Here is a 19,647-nt window from a genome sequence, read left to right as displayed (position 1 = left end):
CTTTCTTTATAGTCTAACTCTCACATCTATACATGACCACTGGAAAAACCATAGCTTTGACTAGACGGACCTTTGTTGACAAAGTAATGTCTCTGCTTTTCAATATGCTATCTAGGTTGGTCATAATGTTCCTTCCAAGGAGTAAGCATCTTTTAATTTCATGGCTGCAATTACCATCTGCAGTGATTTTGGAGCTGAGAAAAATAAAGTCAGCTACTGTTTCCAGTTTCTCCATTTATTTGCCATGAAGTGATGGGACCGGATGCCAATGATCTTAGTTTTCTGAATGTTGAGCTTTAAGCCAACTTTTCCACTCTTCTATTTACCCTTCATCAAGAGGCTTTTTAGTTCTTTTTCACTTTCTGCCATAAGAGTGGTGTCATCTGCATATCTGAAGTTACTGATATATCTCCTGGCAGTCTTGATTCCAGCCTGTGCTTCCTTCACCCCAGCATTTCTCATGATGTACTCTGAATATAAATTAAATAAGCAGGGTGACAATATACAGCCTTAACATACTCCTTTTCCTATTTGGAACCAGTCTGTTGTTCCATGTCCAGTTCTAACTGCTGCTTCCTGACCTGCATACAGATTTCACAAGAAGCAGGTCAGGTGGTCTGGTATTCCCATCTATTTCAGAATTTTCCACAGTTTATTGTGATCCACACAGTCAAAGGCTTTGGCATAGTCAATAAAGCAGTAATGGACGTTTTTCTGGAACTCTCTTACTTTTTCCATGATCCAATGGATGTTGGCAATTTGATCTCTGGTTCCTCTGCATTTTCTAAAACCAGCTTGAACATCTGGAAGTTCACGGTTCATGTATTGCTGAAGCCTGGCTTGGAGAATTTTGAGCATTACTTTACTAGCATGTGAGATGAGTGTAATTGTGTGGTATATTGAGCATTCTTTGGCACTGCCTTTCTTTGGGATTGAAATGAAAACTGACCTTTTCCAGTCCTGTGGCCACTACTGAGTTTTCCAAATGTGCTGGCATATTGAGTACAGCACTTTCACAGCATCATCTTTCAGGATTTGAAATAGCTCAAATGGAATTCCATCAACTCCACTAGCTTTGTTCATAGTGATGCTTCCTAAGGCCCATTTGACTTCACATTCCAGGATGTCTGGCTCTAGTTGAGTGATCACACCACCGTGATTATCCAGGTCGTGAAGATCTTTTTTGTACAGTTCTTCTGTGTATTCTTGCCACTTCTTCTTAATATCTTCTGCTTCTTTTAGGTCCCTACCATTTCTGTCCTTTATTGAGCCCATCTTTGCATGAAATGTTCCTTTGGTATCTCTAATTTTCTTGAAGAGATCTCTAGTCTTTCCCATTCTATTGTTTTCCTCTATTTCTTTGCATTGATCGCTGAGGAAGACTTTCTTATCTCTCCTTGCTATTCTTTGGAACTCTGCATTCAAATGGGTATATCTTTCCTATTCTCCTTTGCTTTTCACTTCCCTTCTTTTCAAAGCTCTCTGTAAGGCCTCCTCAGACAGCCATTTTGCTTTTCTGCCTTTCTTTTTCTTTAAGATGGTCTTGATCCCTGTCTCCTGTACAATGTCACGAACCTCCATCCATAGTTCACCAAGCATTCTGTCTATCAGATCTAGTCCCTTAAATCTATTTCTCACTTCCACTGTACAGTCATAAGGGATTTGATTTAGGTCATACCTGAATGGTCTAGTGGTTTTCTTCATTTTCTTCAATTTCAGTCTGAATTTGGCAATAAGGAGTTCATGATCTGAGCCACAGTCAGCTCCCAGTCTTGTTTTTGCTGACTGTATAGAGTTTCTCCATCTTTGGGTGCAAATAATATAATCAATCTGATTTTGGTGTCAACCATCTGGTGATGTCCATGTGTAGAGTCTTCTCTTGTGTTGTTCGATGTTCACTCTTGTCATCTCCTGTCTGACCACTTACAATTTGCCTTGATTCATGGACCAAAGATTCCAGGTTCCTATGCATTATTGCTCTTTACAGCATTGAACTATTGTATGGAAATGAGTTCATTAATTTCCATGGCTGAGAGTTCTATTGAATGAGTATATAACAATGTATTTATTTATTCTACTGTGTATGGACATTTGGGGTAAGACATGCTACTATGTGCATTTTTGTATATGTAACCCAGTACTAAGATCATGGCATGACTTTATTTTGGGGGGCTCTAAAATCACTGCAGATGGTGACTGCAGCCATGAAATTAGAAGACACCTTCTCCTTGGAAGAAAAGTTATGACCAACTTAGACAGCATATTGAAAAGCAGAGACATTACTTTGCCAACAAAGGTCCGTCTAATCAAAGCTGTGGTTTTTCCAGTAGTCATGTATGGATGTGACAGTTGGACTATAAAGAAAGCTAAACACCAAAGAATTCATGCTTTTGAACTGTGGTGTTGGAGAAGACTCTTGAGAGTCCCTTGGACTGCAAGGAGATCCAACCAGTCCATCCTAAAGGAAATCAGTCCTGAATATTCATTGGAAGGACTGATGCTGAAGCTGAAACTCCAATACTTTGGCCACCTAATGTGAAGAGCTGACTCATTTGAAAAGACCCTGATATTGGGATATGTTGAAAGCGGAAGGCGAAGGGGACGACAGAGGATGAGATGGCTGGATGGCATCACTGACTCAATGGACATGAGTTTGAGTGCACTCCGGGAGTTGGTGATGGACAGGGAGGCCTGGCGTGCTCAGTCCATGGGGTCACAAAGGGTTGGACATGACTGAGCGACTTACCTGAACTGAACTGAACTGGGTACTTGTGTATACACGCTTCCTTAGGTTAAATACAGAAGATTGGAACCACTGTATTATGGAGTATACATTATTCCAAATGATTTTCAAATCAACTGACCCATTTTATTTTCAACTCATGAAAATGCTTGAACATTTAAATTTCATAATCTCATTTGTATGCCATCCCAAAAGAAAGATCACAATTTACCTTGGCAAGCGTTCTGTTAGCTGGAACGGTCGTTATATCAAAAAGAAGGTCTTTAGTCAAAGGCAGCCCCAAACTCCAACCTCCATATCTACATGGAAAAATTGATATTTGTTTTAATGAGAAAATATTAATAAATAAATCTAAAATGTTTAACTAAGAGCTCAATTTTTTCTTTCCACTAAGAACAGACTTGTAGTATGAAATAAATACGACCTGACAAATATTTTACAGTTTTATCGATTTCTTTTATCATATTTTATTCTAAAGTGCATATTATAACTCAAAATTCATGGACTCTTAAAAAGTGGATTTAAAAAATTCAAATAGAAATTTTAAGGAAAGGTTAGTTTAAATATTGACCAAATTAATAATGAGTTAAATAAATAAGAATGGGTTAAATACTAAATAATATTTTAGTAGTTATACTAAAATAATTTTATTCTGACTATTATCCTAAATGTGATGCTGTAGAGCTAAATTTTTGATGTACAAAGAACATTATAGGATATTCTTCACTTATTTTTTAAGTAGGTTTTAGAATGGTTTATTTATAATAAACCTCATTTTGTTGAAAATATTTAATGTATATTCAAGTGTACTTGCCACCTTTCTCTACTAGCTTTATTAAGACATAATTGACAGGTAAAAAGTGTATATATTTAAGGCATACAATGTTTTGATATATGTATATGTTGTGAAATAATCCCTACAATCAAGCTAATTAACATATCCATTATCTCACATAGTTACCATTTTCGTATATATGTTGAAAATTCTTAAGGTCTACGCATTTAACTTCATGTAATAATCAGTATTCTTAACTAGAATTGCTGTACTTAGACATCCAGAATGTATTCACCTTGCTTTACTGAAACTTTTTACCCTTTGATCAAAATCTTCCCACCTCACCCTTCCCCCAGACCCTAATAAGCCCTGTTCTACTCTCCTGTTTCTATGCATTTGATTATTTTGGATTCCCTATAAAAGTGAAATCATGCAGTATTTATCTCTATTATTTCACTTAGTATAGTGTCTTCAGGTCCATCCATGTTGTTGCAAATGTAAGCCTGCCACGCTTGCATCTATGGCAAATGTTTCATGTAGCTTAGGAACAAGCCTGTGAACTTACTGTACAAGAACACATTTTATTCACACGCAGATATCATACTCCAAGTTTTGAGATGTTCAGATTGGAACTAAGGACAACTGTCACCAAAATTCATGCCTTAAAACTCTCCAAGTTTGTATAATCCAGTCAATAACTTGTTTTTTGCTTTGAGAAAAAAATATGTACAAACATTTTTGAATCCCAGTTCAGTTCAGTTGCTCAGTCGTGTCCGACTCTTTGCGACCCCATGAATCACAGCACGCCAGGCCTCCCTGTCCATCACCAACTCCTGGAGTTCACTCAAACTCATGTCCATTGAGTCAGTGATGCCATCCAGCCATCTCATTCTCTGTCGTCCTAGTCTCCTCCCACCCCCAATCCGTCCTAGCATCAGACTCTTTTCCAGTGAGTCAACTCGTTCCAAAACAGTGCTTTACAATGTGCTCAAATAAGTCTTAATTTAGTTATTAAATTAATTTACTTAAATTTTAATGTAAGGATGTTTAGAGAAAACAGAATTTACCCACATAAATAATCAATAGAAATTTGCATTTTATTGTCACAAATTCAAGACAGTTAAAATTAGAAAACAAGATATTTTAAATTAAATTTTTTATAAACAGGTTTTTTTTTTTTACCTTTTTTGTGTAAATTCATTAGCAGTTGATATAAGATAATTTTCCAAGTGCTGCCCAGTGAGGTTATAAATTACTTGGGAAGAATAAGTTCTTCTATGAGGTGGTGAATAGTTAAATTTAGGACATTCCTGAAAAACAAGGTTAAACAGTTCATTTGGGACAATGCTGTACAAATTAAATAGACAATGTCAAGAAGCTTCAGTCTCATGATTTGTCTATTAGTGCAACTGGTAGAGTGTGATAAGGGTGTCTTCTGCCTCTAAAGAGCTGTGAAAAAGAAGTCATCTTGCATTTGCCAAGAAATAACACAAAGTTATTATTTATATAGAGCACATACTTGTGTTTAAGACTTGCTTAAAGCCAAAAAAGAACACAAGTTAACCAGTGTTAGATATTTCTTTCACTGTACTGACAAGCTTTATATGTCTGGAGAACAACATTAAAGTTTATGATGACTCAAAATTCTCTCAGTTATTCACAGGGAAGGAAAAAATATTTGCCCCAAATTGAAAAGATAACACTAACAGAGATAAATTCTCAGGGATGAACAACAGTGGATGAAAGGAGAAGAAAGAAGAAAAGTCGCTCAGTCGTGTCTGACTCTTTGCGACCCCATGGACTGTAGCCCACCAGGCTCCTCTGTCCATGGGATTCTCCAAGCAAGAATACTGGAGTGGGTTGCCATTTCCTTCTCCAGGGGATCTTCCCAACCCAGGGATCGAACCTGGGTCTCCCACATTGTAGGCAAATGCTTTACCGTCTGAGCTACCGTCTGAAGTCAACTTTATGTTATATTAGTTTTAAGGGACTAAACCTAGGTGTCAGATTTCAATTTTACCCATATCTAAATCTAATTTATATCTATGTCTTATATACATGTTGCTTATTCATATATAAGTTGCAAACATAGTACAGAGAGTCCCTGTATGCCTGTCACCCAGTTTTCCCCATTGTTAGCATCTTATGTTACCATCAACATTCAGTGCCTGGGTCCATTACTATTAACCAACCTCAGAGCTTAGTTTCAATCCCTTATTTACAAGTTTTTAGCTTTCTGAACTTCCTGACCATTTACTTTCCATTGGAGTGTATCATACTTCACTGCCATGAACTTTAGTTTGGAAAAAGCCTAGCACTTTTCCAGTTTTTCCTCCCATCTTCCACATAGTGTCTCAGAGCCTGAGACTAGCACCACATGTGTGGATCAAGAGCATAAAGTTATAGCTTGCTCTGAAAAAAGAACGTTGAATTTTACCTTGCATCAAGTTATAAAAACTTGAAGATCGCATTCTATAATGCCTCTGGTTTCATAAAAAGAGATATGTATGAATGTAATTTTTTATTGAATTATACATACAGAAAAGCATATATACTATAAGGATACTGTTTGATAAATTTTGACAAACTGAAAACACCGTTGAACCAGCAACTGGATCAGAAAACAAAACAACTCTAGTACCCTAGAAGCCCCCCTCATCATGCTTCCTTTCAACCCTACCACTCCCAAAGTAACCAGCACAGAACAGGTTTGTCCATTTTTGTATTTTATACAAATGTAATTGTATCATATGTACTCTCTCATATCTGGATTTTTTTTCACTCATCATTTGTTTGTGAGAATATGATGTGTGTAGTTGTATATCAAATAGAGGAAAATAGAATGGTAAAGACTAGAGATCTCTTCAAGAAAATCAGAGAAACCAAAGGAACATTTCATGCAAAGATGGGCACAATAAAGGACAGAAATAATATGGACCTAAAAGAAGCAGAAGATACTAAAAAGAGTTGAAAAGAACATACAGAAGAACTGTACAAAAAAGATCATGGCATCTAGTACCATCATTTCATGGCAAATAGATGGGGAAAAATTGAAAACAGTGATAGACTATTTTTTTGGGCTCCAAAATCACTGCAGATGACTACTACAGCCATGAAATTAAAAGATGCTTGCTCCTTGGAAGAAAAGCTATGACAAACATAGACAGCATATTCGAAAGCAGAGACATCGCTTTGCTGACAAAGGTCCTTATAGTCAAAAGCCATGGTTTTTCCAATAGTCATGTATGAATGTGAGAGATAGACCATAAAGAAGGCTGAGCGCCAAATAACTGATGCTTTCAAACTGTGGTGCTGGAGAAGACTCTTGAGAGTCCCTTGGACTGCAAGGAGAGCAAACCAGTCAGTCCTAAAAGAAATCTGTTCTGAATATTCATTGGAAAGACTAATGCTGAAGCTGTAGCTCCAATACTTTGGTGACCTGATATGAAGAGCTGACTCACTGGAAAAGACCCTGGTGCTGGGAAAGATTAAGGGCAGGAGGAGAAGGGGATGACAGAGGATGAGATGGTTGGATGGCATCACCGACTCAATGGACATGAGTTTGGGTAGACTTCAGCAGTTGGTGATGGACAGGGAGGCATCCATGGCATCGCAAAGAGTCAGACATGACTGAACGATTGAACTGAACTGAACTGATTCTACTGTTGCTGGGAATTTGGGAGGCTATTACAAATATTATTACTATGAGTATCCCAGTATATGTCTGTTGGTGAATTAGCACTTCTGATGGGTATATAATAGGAATGGAATTGGTGAGTCCATAGGGTATGTATATTATCAGTATTAGTAGATACTATCAATGTTTTGAAAAGTTGTTTACATAAATCTGGATTCCCATCAACAGAATATTAAGTTTAAAAATTATTGATCTACTTTTTTAAAAAATTAAAATTTATCCAGATTCCATTTTTAAATACTAAGTTAGTAGACTTTTACTATGAACTAAAGAAAACACACAAAGAATTAGTTAGGTTAGATGAGAGATTAGAAAACACTTTGAAAACTGGGTAAGAATAATATTTATAATGCAAGGATTTCAAAAGATGCTTGCTGGATTCCAGTTTTTATTGTTAGTAACTGTCTTACATGAGACCACAAAAAATGGTTGCATTTACTGAAAACATCTTTATTCTAAAATAGTGTACCAAGACAGTATAAGATGTAATCATATGGCACTTTGAAGAAAATATTGCCAGATGCCTCCCCATAGGGAAGTGTTGATAACATGGTGACTCTCAGAAACTAACAGTGACCTCTTTTCTTCAGCAATTTTTAATTTCTTAAAAGTTTACTGAATTGATAGACGTAGGGCTTCCCTGGTGGCTAAGTCAGTAAAGAATCTGCCTGCAATGCAGGAGACCTGGGTTCGATCCCTGGGTTGGGAAGGTCCCCTGGAAGAGGGGATGGCAGCCCACTCCAGTATTCCTGCCTGGAGAATGCCCATGGACAGAGGAAGCTGGCAGGCTGCAGTCCATGGGGTCACAAAGAGTCGGACATGACTGAGCGACTAAACACAGAAAACAAAAATGTGTTTCTATAGAATACAGACAGGGTGTTGGTTGGAAAGTCTTTAATGTTTCTTTCAGGACATGAATTATTCTCACATCCTGGAGGTGTTGCTTGGAGGCATACAGAGTTCTGTTCTGGACTTAAACACTACTAACTTCCCAGCTGACCACTATGATAGCAATCTCACTGTGCTTTCAAATATTACGTTATGGAGGCATTTTGTTATGTGAAACACTGAACTTTCTGGTTATAACTGAACTGAGCCCCAAAACTCACTTTTAGTCAGTTTCCACAGACTGTCATAGAATTACCTACCCCAGGAAGTTTGTCCTAAGATGGATTTAAAACAGTGACCTGAAGTTCAGTGTTTCTGAGCTGCCCAGATCCACATCGGTGAGCTACTAGCTTCTATAAAATGAAACTATATCCACTCTTTGGTAACCTGGAAAGATCTTTCAAGCTTTGATATTTATTCCTTTTTTTTTTTCCCACTGAAAGCGAATTCCATCTTACCTGGGTGTTTTCTGAGCAGGAGCAAACACCAAAATTAGTGATAGGTTCTCCACTGCTGTTCCATTTTCCCAGACTGTCTTTGTTTAAACACCTCCTGCAAGTAAGAATGATATTAAAGTGAGGTGTGTGTACATTCTCATGTTTATGTATAAGCATGTAAGTGGGTATTTGGTATTGAATTCAGGTATAGTTCTCAGTTCAATTTACCGATTTTTCACAACTTGAAAATACATCACATTCCAAGTGATCTGACATCTTATGGGGGAATGAAGGACAGCAGTTAACGATTAAGCAATGCTGAGACCAAAGCTCATTGCCTCAATGTGGCAGGATAGAATTTCTTGATCCCTTTATTTTCTTTGTTCTTTTCATCCTCTCCTCTGAAGGGAAAGGGATTTTTAGCAAAATAATGCACTAATGTCAAGTTTGCATGTGTCATGTAATATGTTGGAAGTTTGAATTTTTGTTGCTTTTCAGTTACTACATTGTTTTGAATAAGCAACACTGCAGCAACACTATATAGTGCTAAAGTCTGGCGTCAGAAGACATGGGTCTTGGCTTTAGCTATACAACCTACTCTCTAGATTTCTTTTGACAAGTATCCTAGTTCACATGAACCTCAGTTTCTTCATCTTAAAAATGAGATTAACAATTCACAGGGTGGTTGTGATTGTCTAATGAAAATATGTACACAAACTTTACAAGTTATAAAGCACCTCTTACTATTTCAGTATAGCATCACCATGGAATGAACTAAAGGAGATAGATAAAGTTTTAAAAGATAGACTTCAATCAGAGTGCTGACCTCCTCAGTCAAACAACACACACTCACCTGTCCACACTCTGCCACATACCTGCACACACATGCATGCACGTGCACACACACTGGAATGCTGAAAAAAAAAAAAAGAACTACTTACGGATCACTGATATTCAAACACATGTTGTCAATGCCAGGGAAGCTCCACATTGCTGAAACCAGTTCTTTTGTGCTTGGGTGATAATTTCTATAATAATTAAAGGAGAGAAACAAATTCATGTTTCCTTCACTAGTTTTCCATATTAAACTCATGCTCATGAATAATTTGAAGAAATGACATATGCTGCGTACAGGACTATTTTCTTAAAAATCTAAGAGAGATGTAGACTCAGAAAAAAAGATCACACAAAAAAATAAGCACACGTCTCTATTTGGCTGTCTTATTATTTTCCTGTCACATGCTTTAGTGATCACCTACTGGATACATGAGTTTGAGTGAACTCCGGGAGTTGGTGATGGACAGGGAGGCCTGGCGTGCTGTGATTCATAGGGTCGCGGAGAGTCGGACACGACTGAGCTGAACTGAACTGTATACATAACATTATATTATACAGAATTCTGATACTGCTATTCTATATTTAATGAAAAGTTATTTGCCATGTATTACAACAGATTGAGAAGCCATACCTAATCTGGTTTCCCTGATTAAATATTCATTAAAAATAAAAATCTACCTTAACTTTATTTTTAGACAAATATAAAAACTCTTAACAGTTGTTTGCTGGTGAGGGAAGTGTCATGTTGTGATAAATCAAACTGTCTATTCCTTTGGCAGGATCAGGTATTGTGGCTCCTAAGTTCTTTATTCTTCAGCATTTTATGACATTCATTCATCCACAATGCACCTCTGGAAGCACTGGGAAAATGTTGCTTCAGTTAAAGGGAAGACACTTACGCATAGAACGTTGTCTGTTCCGAGGTACCATAAAGAGATGGGGTGATTTGGAGTTCTGGATAACTGTTGCTGGAACTCCTCAGTGTGCCGAGGCCCATGGCAGTTGTTACAAAGACAATGGGGAGAATAACCTGTGCTATGAAGCCCTTCCAGTTCCGGCGGGTGTGATGGAACCTCTTAATGAGAATAGCCATAATCTTCTTCAATAACAGTTCAAAACCAGCCGATCTCTCTCCTCTGGTCAGGATTTTGTCTGATTTAAAGAAAGAGAGAGAGATTTAACATGGTTATGGGAAATCTTGATAAATCAAGAAATAAAGTAACTTCAAAGACTATGGATGAATGGTATAATGTGACATGGTAGGAAAAACTGATATCTTAAAGATTTGGATTTGAAGTTCAGCTTTTCATTGATCGGTCTTCCCTGGTGGCTCAGACAGCAAAGAATCTGCTTGCAATGCAGAAGACCTGGGTTCAATCCCTGGGCCAGGAAGATTCCATGGGGAAGGGAATGGCAATTCACTCCAGTATTCTTGCCTGAAGAATTCCATGAACAGAGGAGCCAGGTGGGCTACAGTCCATGGGGTCACAAAGAGTTGGACATGTCTGAGTGACTAACACTTTCACTTTCTTCATTGATCAGCTCTGGGCCTGAGTCTCTCCATCTTAAGAAGCATATGTAAAAGTTCTTTGAAAATTATAAATTACTATACACGAAATATTCTTTATCATATACATAGTAAGTTTAATGTCAAAGTGAGACATCTAGAATTTTATAAGTGAATATTGTCCCCAATCTCCTAAAGTCTCAGTGCAGAATCAATATGTATTACTGACTACTAATATTCAAGAGGTAGCTTTTATCAAGAGATTGATAAAATAAAATAAACAAGAGAGCAAAACATCAGTCTAGTATAACTCATCCCTGTTGGCGGTAACTTGGTGATGGTAAATCTAATTGGCTCTCATTATGAGGCCCAATGAAGTCATCTTAAATGTAAGAAAAGGAAAATGCTCTCTTCCAAAGTACAATTCTAGTTCAAGCACTTATTTGTTGCATTCTTTTTAGAAATCTGGACTGACTATATAGCGTTTTAAAAATCCATTTTTACCACTTCAGTCACAGAAAAGAGCTCACTGGAAAAAATGCCTACCCTCCCCCGCAACAAGCCTACCCCACTCCCATGGCTTCTGAGAGTGAGAGTCACACAGTGGTGGAGGCCATTAACTGTGGCTTGGGCTTCTCAGGTGGCTCAGCAGTAAACAATATACCTGCCAATGCAGGAGTTGGGAGAGACACAGGTTCGATCCCTGGGTTAGGGAATATCCCCTGGAGAAGGAAATGGCAACCTACTCCAGTATTCTTGCCTAGAGAATCCCACGGATAGAGGAGTCTGGCGGGCTATAGTCCATGGGCTTGCAAGAGTCAGGACACAGTGACTGAGAATGCATGTCTTAGTACTGTTCATACAACAAGTAATTTCAGCAGCCCCTTTCAAATATGACATTTCTTCCGAAGGTCTGCCACCAAGCATTCCTTTACATGTGATAAAATGACAGTATTTGTCAACTCTGTGGATATTTTTAATCCTCCATCACAAATTATGCGGCACAAAAATCATGATCTTCATTTAGCTGATAAGAAAAAATACAAAGCTGCTAAATTTAAAATGAATTCCAATTAAACAGAGTGAACAAGTTTAAATGAGAACTCATATCTCTGCAAAGGGGAATTGCAGAAGGAGCTAAATATTGTAAGTTAATTAGTATGCGTTTCTGTTTCTTGAGAAATTACATGTCGATGGCTTACAGGTGTATCAAATGGAGCAAATATGTGCTTTCTAAATGATAATGTCAAGGAGGGGAACATTCTGACTGAAGAATAGTTTCAAATTATGAGCCAAATGCAGAGGCAAATGCATAACATTTGCTTCCTGAAGCGGATGACCCCGCTCTAAGTCCTCAATTCCATAGTCTCAACAATTTTATTTCCAAAAGGTGACATCTGAGGAACCTAGCAGAGGACAAATGAGACTCCCAAGTTCCAGAGTTATACAAACACCAGAGATTATATTTTCTGAATTTTAGAGTCAAGCAAATGTTTAATCATAAGTTCTATTCCTAGAGATTTTTCCCAATTTAAGCAAAGTATTGAAATGACTACTCCATAATTTATACATGGTTTTACTATATGCTTCCTTAAGTAAATAGTATATCCAAAAGCATAAACTAACTGTCAGAAAGAGTATAAGACAAGATAAAAGCTATTTTCAAAAGAACCCAATTCCTCAAAGCTGTGACAAGTAACAGCATTTCCCAAACATATCTTGTGTGAAGAATTGGAGTGGGGGGAACTATTATTATAGATTCTTCACTGTTACGTCCGACTTCATGAATTCAGTGCATGCTCAGATGCTTCAGTCATGTTCGACTCTTTGCGACCCATGGACTGTAGCTTGCAGGCTCCTCTGTCCATGGGATTCTCCAGGCAAGAATACTGGAGTGGGTTGCCATGCCCTCCTCCAGGGGGTCTTCCCAACTTAGGGATCAAACCCACATCTCCTGCATTGAAGGCAGATTTTCTATCCACTGAGCCACCAGGGAAGCCCTCATCAATTCAGAGTCTCTCCCAAAAACACTTTCTCAGAGCCTGAATTTTCTCAGCATATAATCATTCAGAGATGGGGGAAGGTTAGACATGTTTTCCAATGAAGTTTCATAAAGAGTGATGACTCCTCTTTTAAAAAAACAGCAAAAACACTTTAAAAAAAATTACTATTACCACTACTTGAAGGGGCTTTGCTTGTAGCTCAGACAGTAAAGAATCTGCTTGCAATGCAGGAGACCCAGGTTTGATCCCTGGGTCAGGAAGATCACTACTTGAACACATCTAATAGCAGTGAGTGAGCTTCCTTACAAGGTAACTTTGCCCATTGTTGCTGTGTGCTAAGTCACTTCAGTTGTATCCAACACATTGCAACCCTATAGACCACAGGCCATCAGGCTCCTCTGTCCATGGGATTCTCCAGGCAAGAATATTGGAGTGGGTTGCCATGCCCTCCTCCAGGAGATCTTCCCGACACAGGGATCAAAACTCCATCTCATATGTCTCCTGCGTTGGTAGGGTTCTTTACCACTATTGCCACCTGGGAAGCCCTGTTGGACACCATCAAGGGAAGCCCTGTTGGACACCATCAATTATAAAAAGTATTGAACTAATTGAACACAACAAGTTGGAATAAGTCATATCCTGAAAATGACTTCTCATAGCTAGAAAGGATACACATCACTACCCTAACAAGGAAGTTCATGTTCTTAAAAATATTTTTGAAATAGGGAATTCAATTTGGTTTGATAAATATTTTGTATATAAAAAGAAAGCTTATATTTCTTTCAGTTCAGTTCAGTTCAGTCACTCAGTCGTGTCCGACTCTTTGCAACCCCATGAATCACAGCACGCCAGGCCTCCCTGTCCATCACCAACTCCCAGAGTTCACTCAAACTCAGGTCCATCAAGTCGGTGATGCCATCCAGCCATCTCATCCTCTGTCGTCCCCTTCTCCTCCTGCCCCCAATCTCTCCCAGCATCAGAGTCTTTTCCAGTGAGTCAACTCTTCGCATGAGGTGGCCAAAGTATTGGAGTTTCAGCTTTAGCATCAGTCCTTCCAATGAACACCCAGGACTGATCTCCTTTAGAATTCTTTAGTCTTTTTAAATTTAGAAAGTATAAAGTTGAATTAAAAAAATCTGTCCTGTGATTTTCTCATGTATGTTGTTGATTGGAATTAAGCAAAATGTACACATTAGATTTATTTTACCATCTCTGTCTGTGAAATTGCTGCTGCTCACAGATAAATCATCAGGGGTTGAGATGCCATTGGTACTGGAACTTCCGATTTTCTTTGGTGTTAAGTGCTCAAGACTCATATTATTTTTTTGAGACTCTTTAGTCAAGTTCAGAAAGACCTAGAAAGAGAAGCAGGAACACTTCATTAGCATAAAACATACATGTGTTTTCTAGCTTTTAAGCTCAATTTTTATTTTAAATTTTTGTCACATTTATTGAGACTTTAAAGGAACATATTCGTAGTAAAAGATATGTTTTCTCTAAGTGAAGCAATATGCTTGTTCTCAGAAGTCAGTCTTACATAAGAATGGTACTGAGATAATTTTAAGATTTTCTGATTTGGTAAAGTGTTTGTTTATAATTTTTATATAATCAAAAGCATCTATATTTTTGTTTCCCTTTACTTCTTAAAACATTCATTAATTTTTTTTTTCTTTTTAAAAAGAACTGTTCATATTTATCCTAGGGGAACAGCAAGTTAATCAGCCTCAAGCAAAAAGGATATGTCCAGGTATACCTCTTCCACGGTGGTATCTGAAATGCCATAGCACCCAATGTTGAGGTCACCCAGGCCACTGTCCAGGGCTCTCAGGAGTGAAAGATAGGCCCCCGAGACTTTGGTGCTAAATGGAGGAAGCACATAAACAAGTTCTCCCCCGATGTCCTCCTTAAGGTAGGCGTCAGGGAGATGTGACTGGATCATTGCTGTCACAGCTGTGGTGTCACACACTGCACTTGCATTTAGATTTGGACTCTAGAGATGAGAAGAGAAGTTAAACACTCCCTGTCTTCGCACTGTAAGGCCCAAGCGTCCCAGTCAGATGGTGGCAAGTTCTTTCAGGCCATTACAGACCTGTACCATGGAGTATATCATTTCTTTCATGCTCCCTGTTCCACTGGGGGTCCCTACGGTTGTCTGTCAGTCACTATCCTACTGGCCTTGCCTCTCACTTCACCCTGTCCCTTCTCCAGCCTCCTTGCTCACCTCCTCCCTCTCTCTCTCATCTCAACAACAAACTTTAAGTTATTCAATGCTTCAGGCACTCTCCCTTTTTAGGGTCTTTGCAATTCTTTCTTTGCCCCAGATAGTGACAGGGCTCACTCTCTGCCTGGCCTTAACTCCTGGCTCATCTGTCACCTTCCCAGAGACCCTGTCTACTTAAAACGGCACTTCCAAGCATTCCCTATGCCCTTTCCTCTGCTTTATTCTACCTATAGCAGTTATCACTTGCTAATATTCTAAGATATATAATTATCAATTTTATCACCCAAATTCCCCACACTCCCATCACAACATAAATTCCATGAGGGCAGAGATCTTAGCATCATCAGATCACTGCTGTATCCCTTAGTGCCTAACACAATGTCTTAGGTACATATTAAGATATCATATATAACTAATAAATAAAATTTCAATTGAATTAAGGAATGTGACAATGAACTACTTTTTATATTTTGGAAGTCACATTAGGATGATGACATTAAATGAGAATAGTCATAACATATACATCTTGCACAATATAGATACATAACACTATTTGAGATAGTAAGGGAGCCTTAGTAAGTAAGCATTTTTGTTCTTTGAAGATGTGAAAGCATCACTGCTGCTGCTGCTGCTGCTGCTGCTGCTGCTGCTGCTAAGTCGCTTCAGTCGTGTCCGACTCTGTGCGACCCCATAGACGGCAGCCAACCAGGATCCGCCGTCCCTGAGATTCTCCAGGCAAGAACACTGGAGTGGGTTGCCATTTCCTTCTCTGAAAGCATCACTAGTCTGTCTGAATTAATCTCCACATTGCCAGTCGAGGAACACTGATCAGAAAGTGAATATGTGATTGCATATCCCTTCATTTGCTTTTTATAGAGCTGAAAATCTAATTTTTAGCCTTACAGGCTGAAAGGTAGGGAAACTAACAGGCTGATCCTTCTTCAGTAGACTTAAGTAAAAACTTTCTTTTATCTAGTATGTTAGTTCTCAATGTGCAATCCCAGACCAGCAGCATCAGTGTCATATGGGTGATGTGGGCCTTGTAGAAGTGTAGTAAATTCTGGAACCCTTTCCCAGATCTACTGAATCAGAGACACGAGGGTGGAGTCAGAAGTCTGGATTTAACCAAGACCTTCAGTGGTTCTGATATTTGCTCAAGTTTGAGAAACATGAATCTAACATATTAATAGTGAATTTTAGCAATGTATGAAGTTGGACAGATTCTACTTCTGTTTCATACCAAACTGAGTTTCTGACCCTACAATGAGGTGTACTTTCTCTCCTACAAACCTTTTTCTTGGTGAGTGTGAGGTGATACCCATCTCCAAATGCTTCCTTGAGATAAAATGGTGACCCGCAGCAGCGCAGCCCTCCCTGCTCCAGGAAGGCAATGCGGTCACTCAGCACTTCAGCCTCATCCAAGTGGTGCGTCGACAGAATGATTGTTCTGGCTTGAAAACACAGAGGAGAACAACCGAAAATGAAAAATGAAGCTACAGTTGCCAAGATATACTGAGTTAGAACAAGTAAATCCTTTGATTTATGAGGAGAGTCACGTTTTATGAGCTAACTGAAACACTGATCAGAGGGGCTTCCAAAATGATCAAAGAGAAATTCAGAAGGGGTGTTCCTAAATACCTGTGGAGGCAGGGGTGGGGGGCTGTTCTTATAAGTCGACAGCAAATATGCTGTAAGGTTAAATGTCCATACTCTGCAGAGGGGGCAGCTTCTGTTAATCCCTCCCTCCTTTTCTTCACTATGAAAAAGTAGTAATTTTAAAGACTTTTTGAAAATCTCTCTCTGATTAATCCACTCCACTCTGATTGCTCCTTTGCCTCACATCCTGTTAGCACTTATTTAGTCTGTTTTCAGTTTATTTTCGTTTGTGTATGTTTGGTATCTCTAATTAGATTCTAAGCTCCTCTAGGCAGAATTTGGAACTTCTGTTGGATTTGCATACTCTCACAAAGGTCAGTTAAATGCTCAATTCACAGTGGACTCTACACAATTACACACTGATTGATCCAGAAATTTAGCTAGGAGAAGACAAGACCTGGGAAAAGGAAGAGCACACCTTAGACGTTTAATGGAGATTATAAACAGAAAAGACTTCAACTTGTGTGCCTGCATCCCAGAGGGCAAAACTATAACTGCTGGCTGGAGAAGTTATAAGGAGGTACTCATACCAGTTTTGTTCTTGGATATAACATCCCATATGCTTCGCCGAGAGCATGGGTCAACTCCAGTGGATGGTTCATCCAGAATCACCACCCTTGATCCTCCGATGAGAGCTATGGATATGGATAGCTTCCGCTTCATCCCTCCTGACAGTGTTCCAACTCTCTTATGACGATGGCTATATAGTCCAGTATCTTTTAAAGTCCTTCAGAAATGATGGACAGTGGTTATGTTTTACAGACAGAATATTTGAATTTTGGAAAAATACAAAAAGCACCCTAAATAAGAGGTATTCATTGAAAAACTATTATGTGCTCAACAAGGTAAACTATTGAAGATTCATGACATAGTTTTCTGTCGTTTATCATCTAGTTGGAGGTATAAAATTAATACTAAGAAAACACCATAAGGACTATATGGTTCATTATTTTATTCATTCATTTGACAAGTATTTATATATAGAGTCCCTGTCTGTTTTCTGCCAGACTGTATTTTAGGTGCTGTGGAACAGCATTGAGCAGATAATGTTCCTAACCCATGAGGAGATGATGATATAGTATAGTTGTGTATCAGGAGTAATACAGGGGCAATTCAGTTGATAAACATATTCCCAAGAAGATTATAATTTGCTGTTTTATGATAAGTGTAATTAAATAAAAACAAATAACACTGGGTATATGAGATGAGTGCCTGGGGTGTGCTATTCTAGGCATCTGTTTCATACATGGTGGCTCCCTCAGAGAAGGTGATGTTTGAACAGAGACCAGAAAGGTGGCAGAGGAAGTCTAAGGGCTGACTGGGGAAGGCTGCTCTAAGCAGGGGGAACATGGGACGCCCTGAGGCAGGAGCAGGCCTGGTATAATCTGGGCGAGCATGCCTGGAGCAGAGTGAAGGGGGAAGAATCAGAAGGAAATAAAATCAAAAGCGAGACTGGGGGCAGGTCAGGAAGAGTCTCACAGGCCTTGATAAGGACATTCCCGAGTTTCACACTGAATGTGGTGAGAAACCATTAGAGGACTTTGACAGAGGAGTGACATGGTCTAATCTGTAACTTAGAAAGGTCACCCTGTCTGTTCTTTGAAGAATAGACTGTACATGGGAAAGTAGAAGCCAGGGGTCCAGTTAAGACTTGTATGGTGGCCATGGAGATTAGAAACAGAGGAATGGGGGCAATACAGGAACCAGAAATGAAGGCAGCTATTTCCAGTGTAATAACTGGCTGCTGAGGAGAATGTGTACAATTCTCATAGGCCCTTATACAAACCCATAGGCCCATAAATGTATACAATAGTAGAAAAGTAGAAAAACTGAAAACCGTTGTTTTCTGAGAAACTGTTTCCTACTGGTATTATTATTGTAGCTTGTCTTCTTTTTGAGAGAAGCTAACCAGCACATGTTCTCATTCCTGTCATATCTGACCTTTTCACTTCTTCATGCAGCTGCTTTTTAGTCCAATGAGGAACTTTGATGGAGCCGTAGAGGAGAAGGTGCTCCTTGGTGGTGAGGTAACTGAACAAGACATCATTCTGCATGCAGACACCCATGTTCTTCCGCACAGTGTGCAGATCTGTTCTGATATCTTTTCCATAAACAAAGATGGTACCTGCTGAGGCCCCAAACAGTCCAGTCAACATGGAGCTGGAAATGAAGAAACCATAAGTTAGGTGTGAACCAAAACTTTGATCTAGGTTTTTGGACTAAATATATCTCAGTTGTTAGCAAAAAATGTTACAGTGTATCTTCCCAGGGCAGGTCAAGCTATGAAGAAAATCGGATTAATTAGGAGTAAAAATTAAAATTGCTTTTAAGTTTCTAATAGTTTAGTGTTACAGAAGTGCTACATGTGATGATGATGGTGGGTGGTGGTGGCAATAATGACAGAAAGGGCTGGGCTTTTTAATTGCAAATGCACTCCCTTCTTCAGCAAACTCCCACACATCCCTGGCATCAGGGAGTTCCCATAGGCCATTAAGCCTCAAATTTCTATTTCCCACGTGAACTTTGGTCATCTTCAGTCCCCCACTCTACCCTGTGACTAGAATATTCTCACCTACAGAACTCCTCATCGTATTTAAGATGGTCAGTAAACTGGGCAGTTATTTAATATCCATCTTCTCCACTGAAATGTAAGCCCCATGAAGTCCAGGAAAGGACATGTTTTTTTTGGTACCACTCTTACCATCTAACTAGTGTCTTACATATAACAGATCTTAAAGGACTACTGTGGATTAAATAGGGAATCAATACAATGTGTGATTCTTCCCATAAAAATGGATTAAAACCAAATAACATATTTCTTTATCTATTCTTTATACTCAGAAAACTACAATGGGGACTTACTCAGCTAAAATTATAGCCTCA

At 38.8% G+C, this 19,647-nt stretch overlaps 1 protein-coding gene across 1 annotated transcript in view; it reads right to left on the bottom strand.

The window, feature by feature from the left end:
- Positions 1–19,647, bottom strand: part of ABCA12 (ATP binding cassette subfamily A member 12) — a 207,109-nt gene that overhangs the window by 31,451 nt on the left and 156,011 nt on the right. The window contains exons 29-38 of the mRNA XM_055398430.2: positions 18,706–18,924; positions 17,295–17,491; positions 16,399–16,559; positions 14,641–14,877; positions 14,095–14,242; positions 10,277–10,529; positions 9,482–9,568; positions 8,562–8,655; positions 4,701–4,828; positions 2,955–3,042 (exon numbers count right to left, since the gene is read on the bottom strand). Of these exons, the coding sequence (XP_055254405.2) occupies positions 2,955–3,042; positions 4,701–4,828; positions 8,562–8,655; positions 9,482–9,568; positions 10,277–10,529; positions 14,095–14,242; positions 14,641–14,877; positions 16,399–16,559; positions 17,295–17,491; positions 18,706–18,924 (1,612 nt within the window). The remainder of the gene's footprint in view (positions 1–2,954; positions 3,043–4,700; positions 4,829–8,561; positions 8,656–9,481; positions 9,569–10,276; positions 10,530–14,094; positions 14,243–14,640; positions 14,878–16,398; positions 16,560–17,294; positions 17,492–18,705; positions 18,925–19,647) is intronic.

This window comes from Moschus berezovskii, chromosome 2, assembly GCF_049115385.1.
Source record: "Moschus berezovskii isolate FMDL1 chromosome 2, NW_MosBer_1.0, whole genome shotgun sequence".
NCBI lineage: Eukaryota > Metazoa > Chordata > Mammalia > Artiodactyla > Moschidae > Moschus > Moschus berezovskii.
Note: the sequence above shows the minus strand (reverse complement) of the source record. Positions and strands in the feature narration are given on the sequence as shown.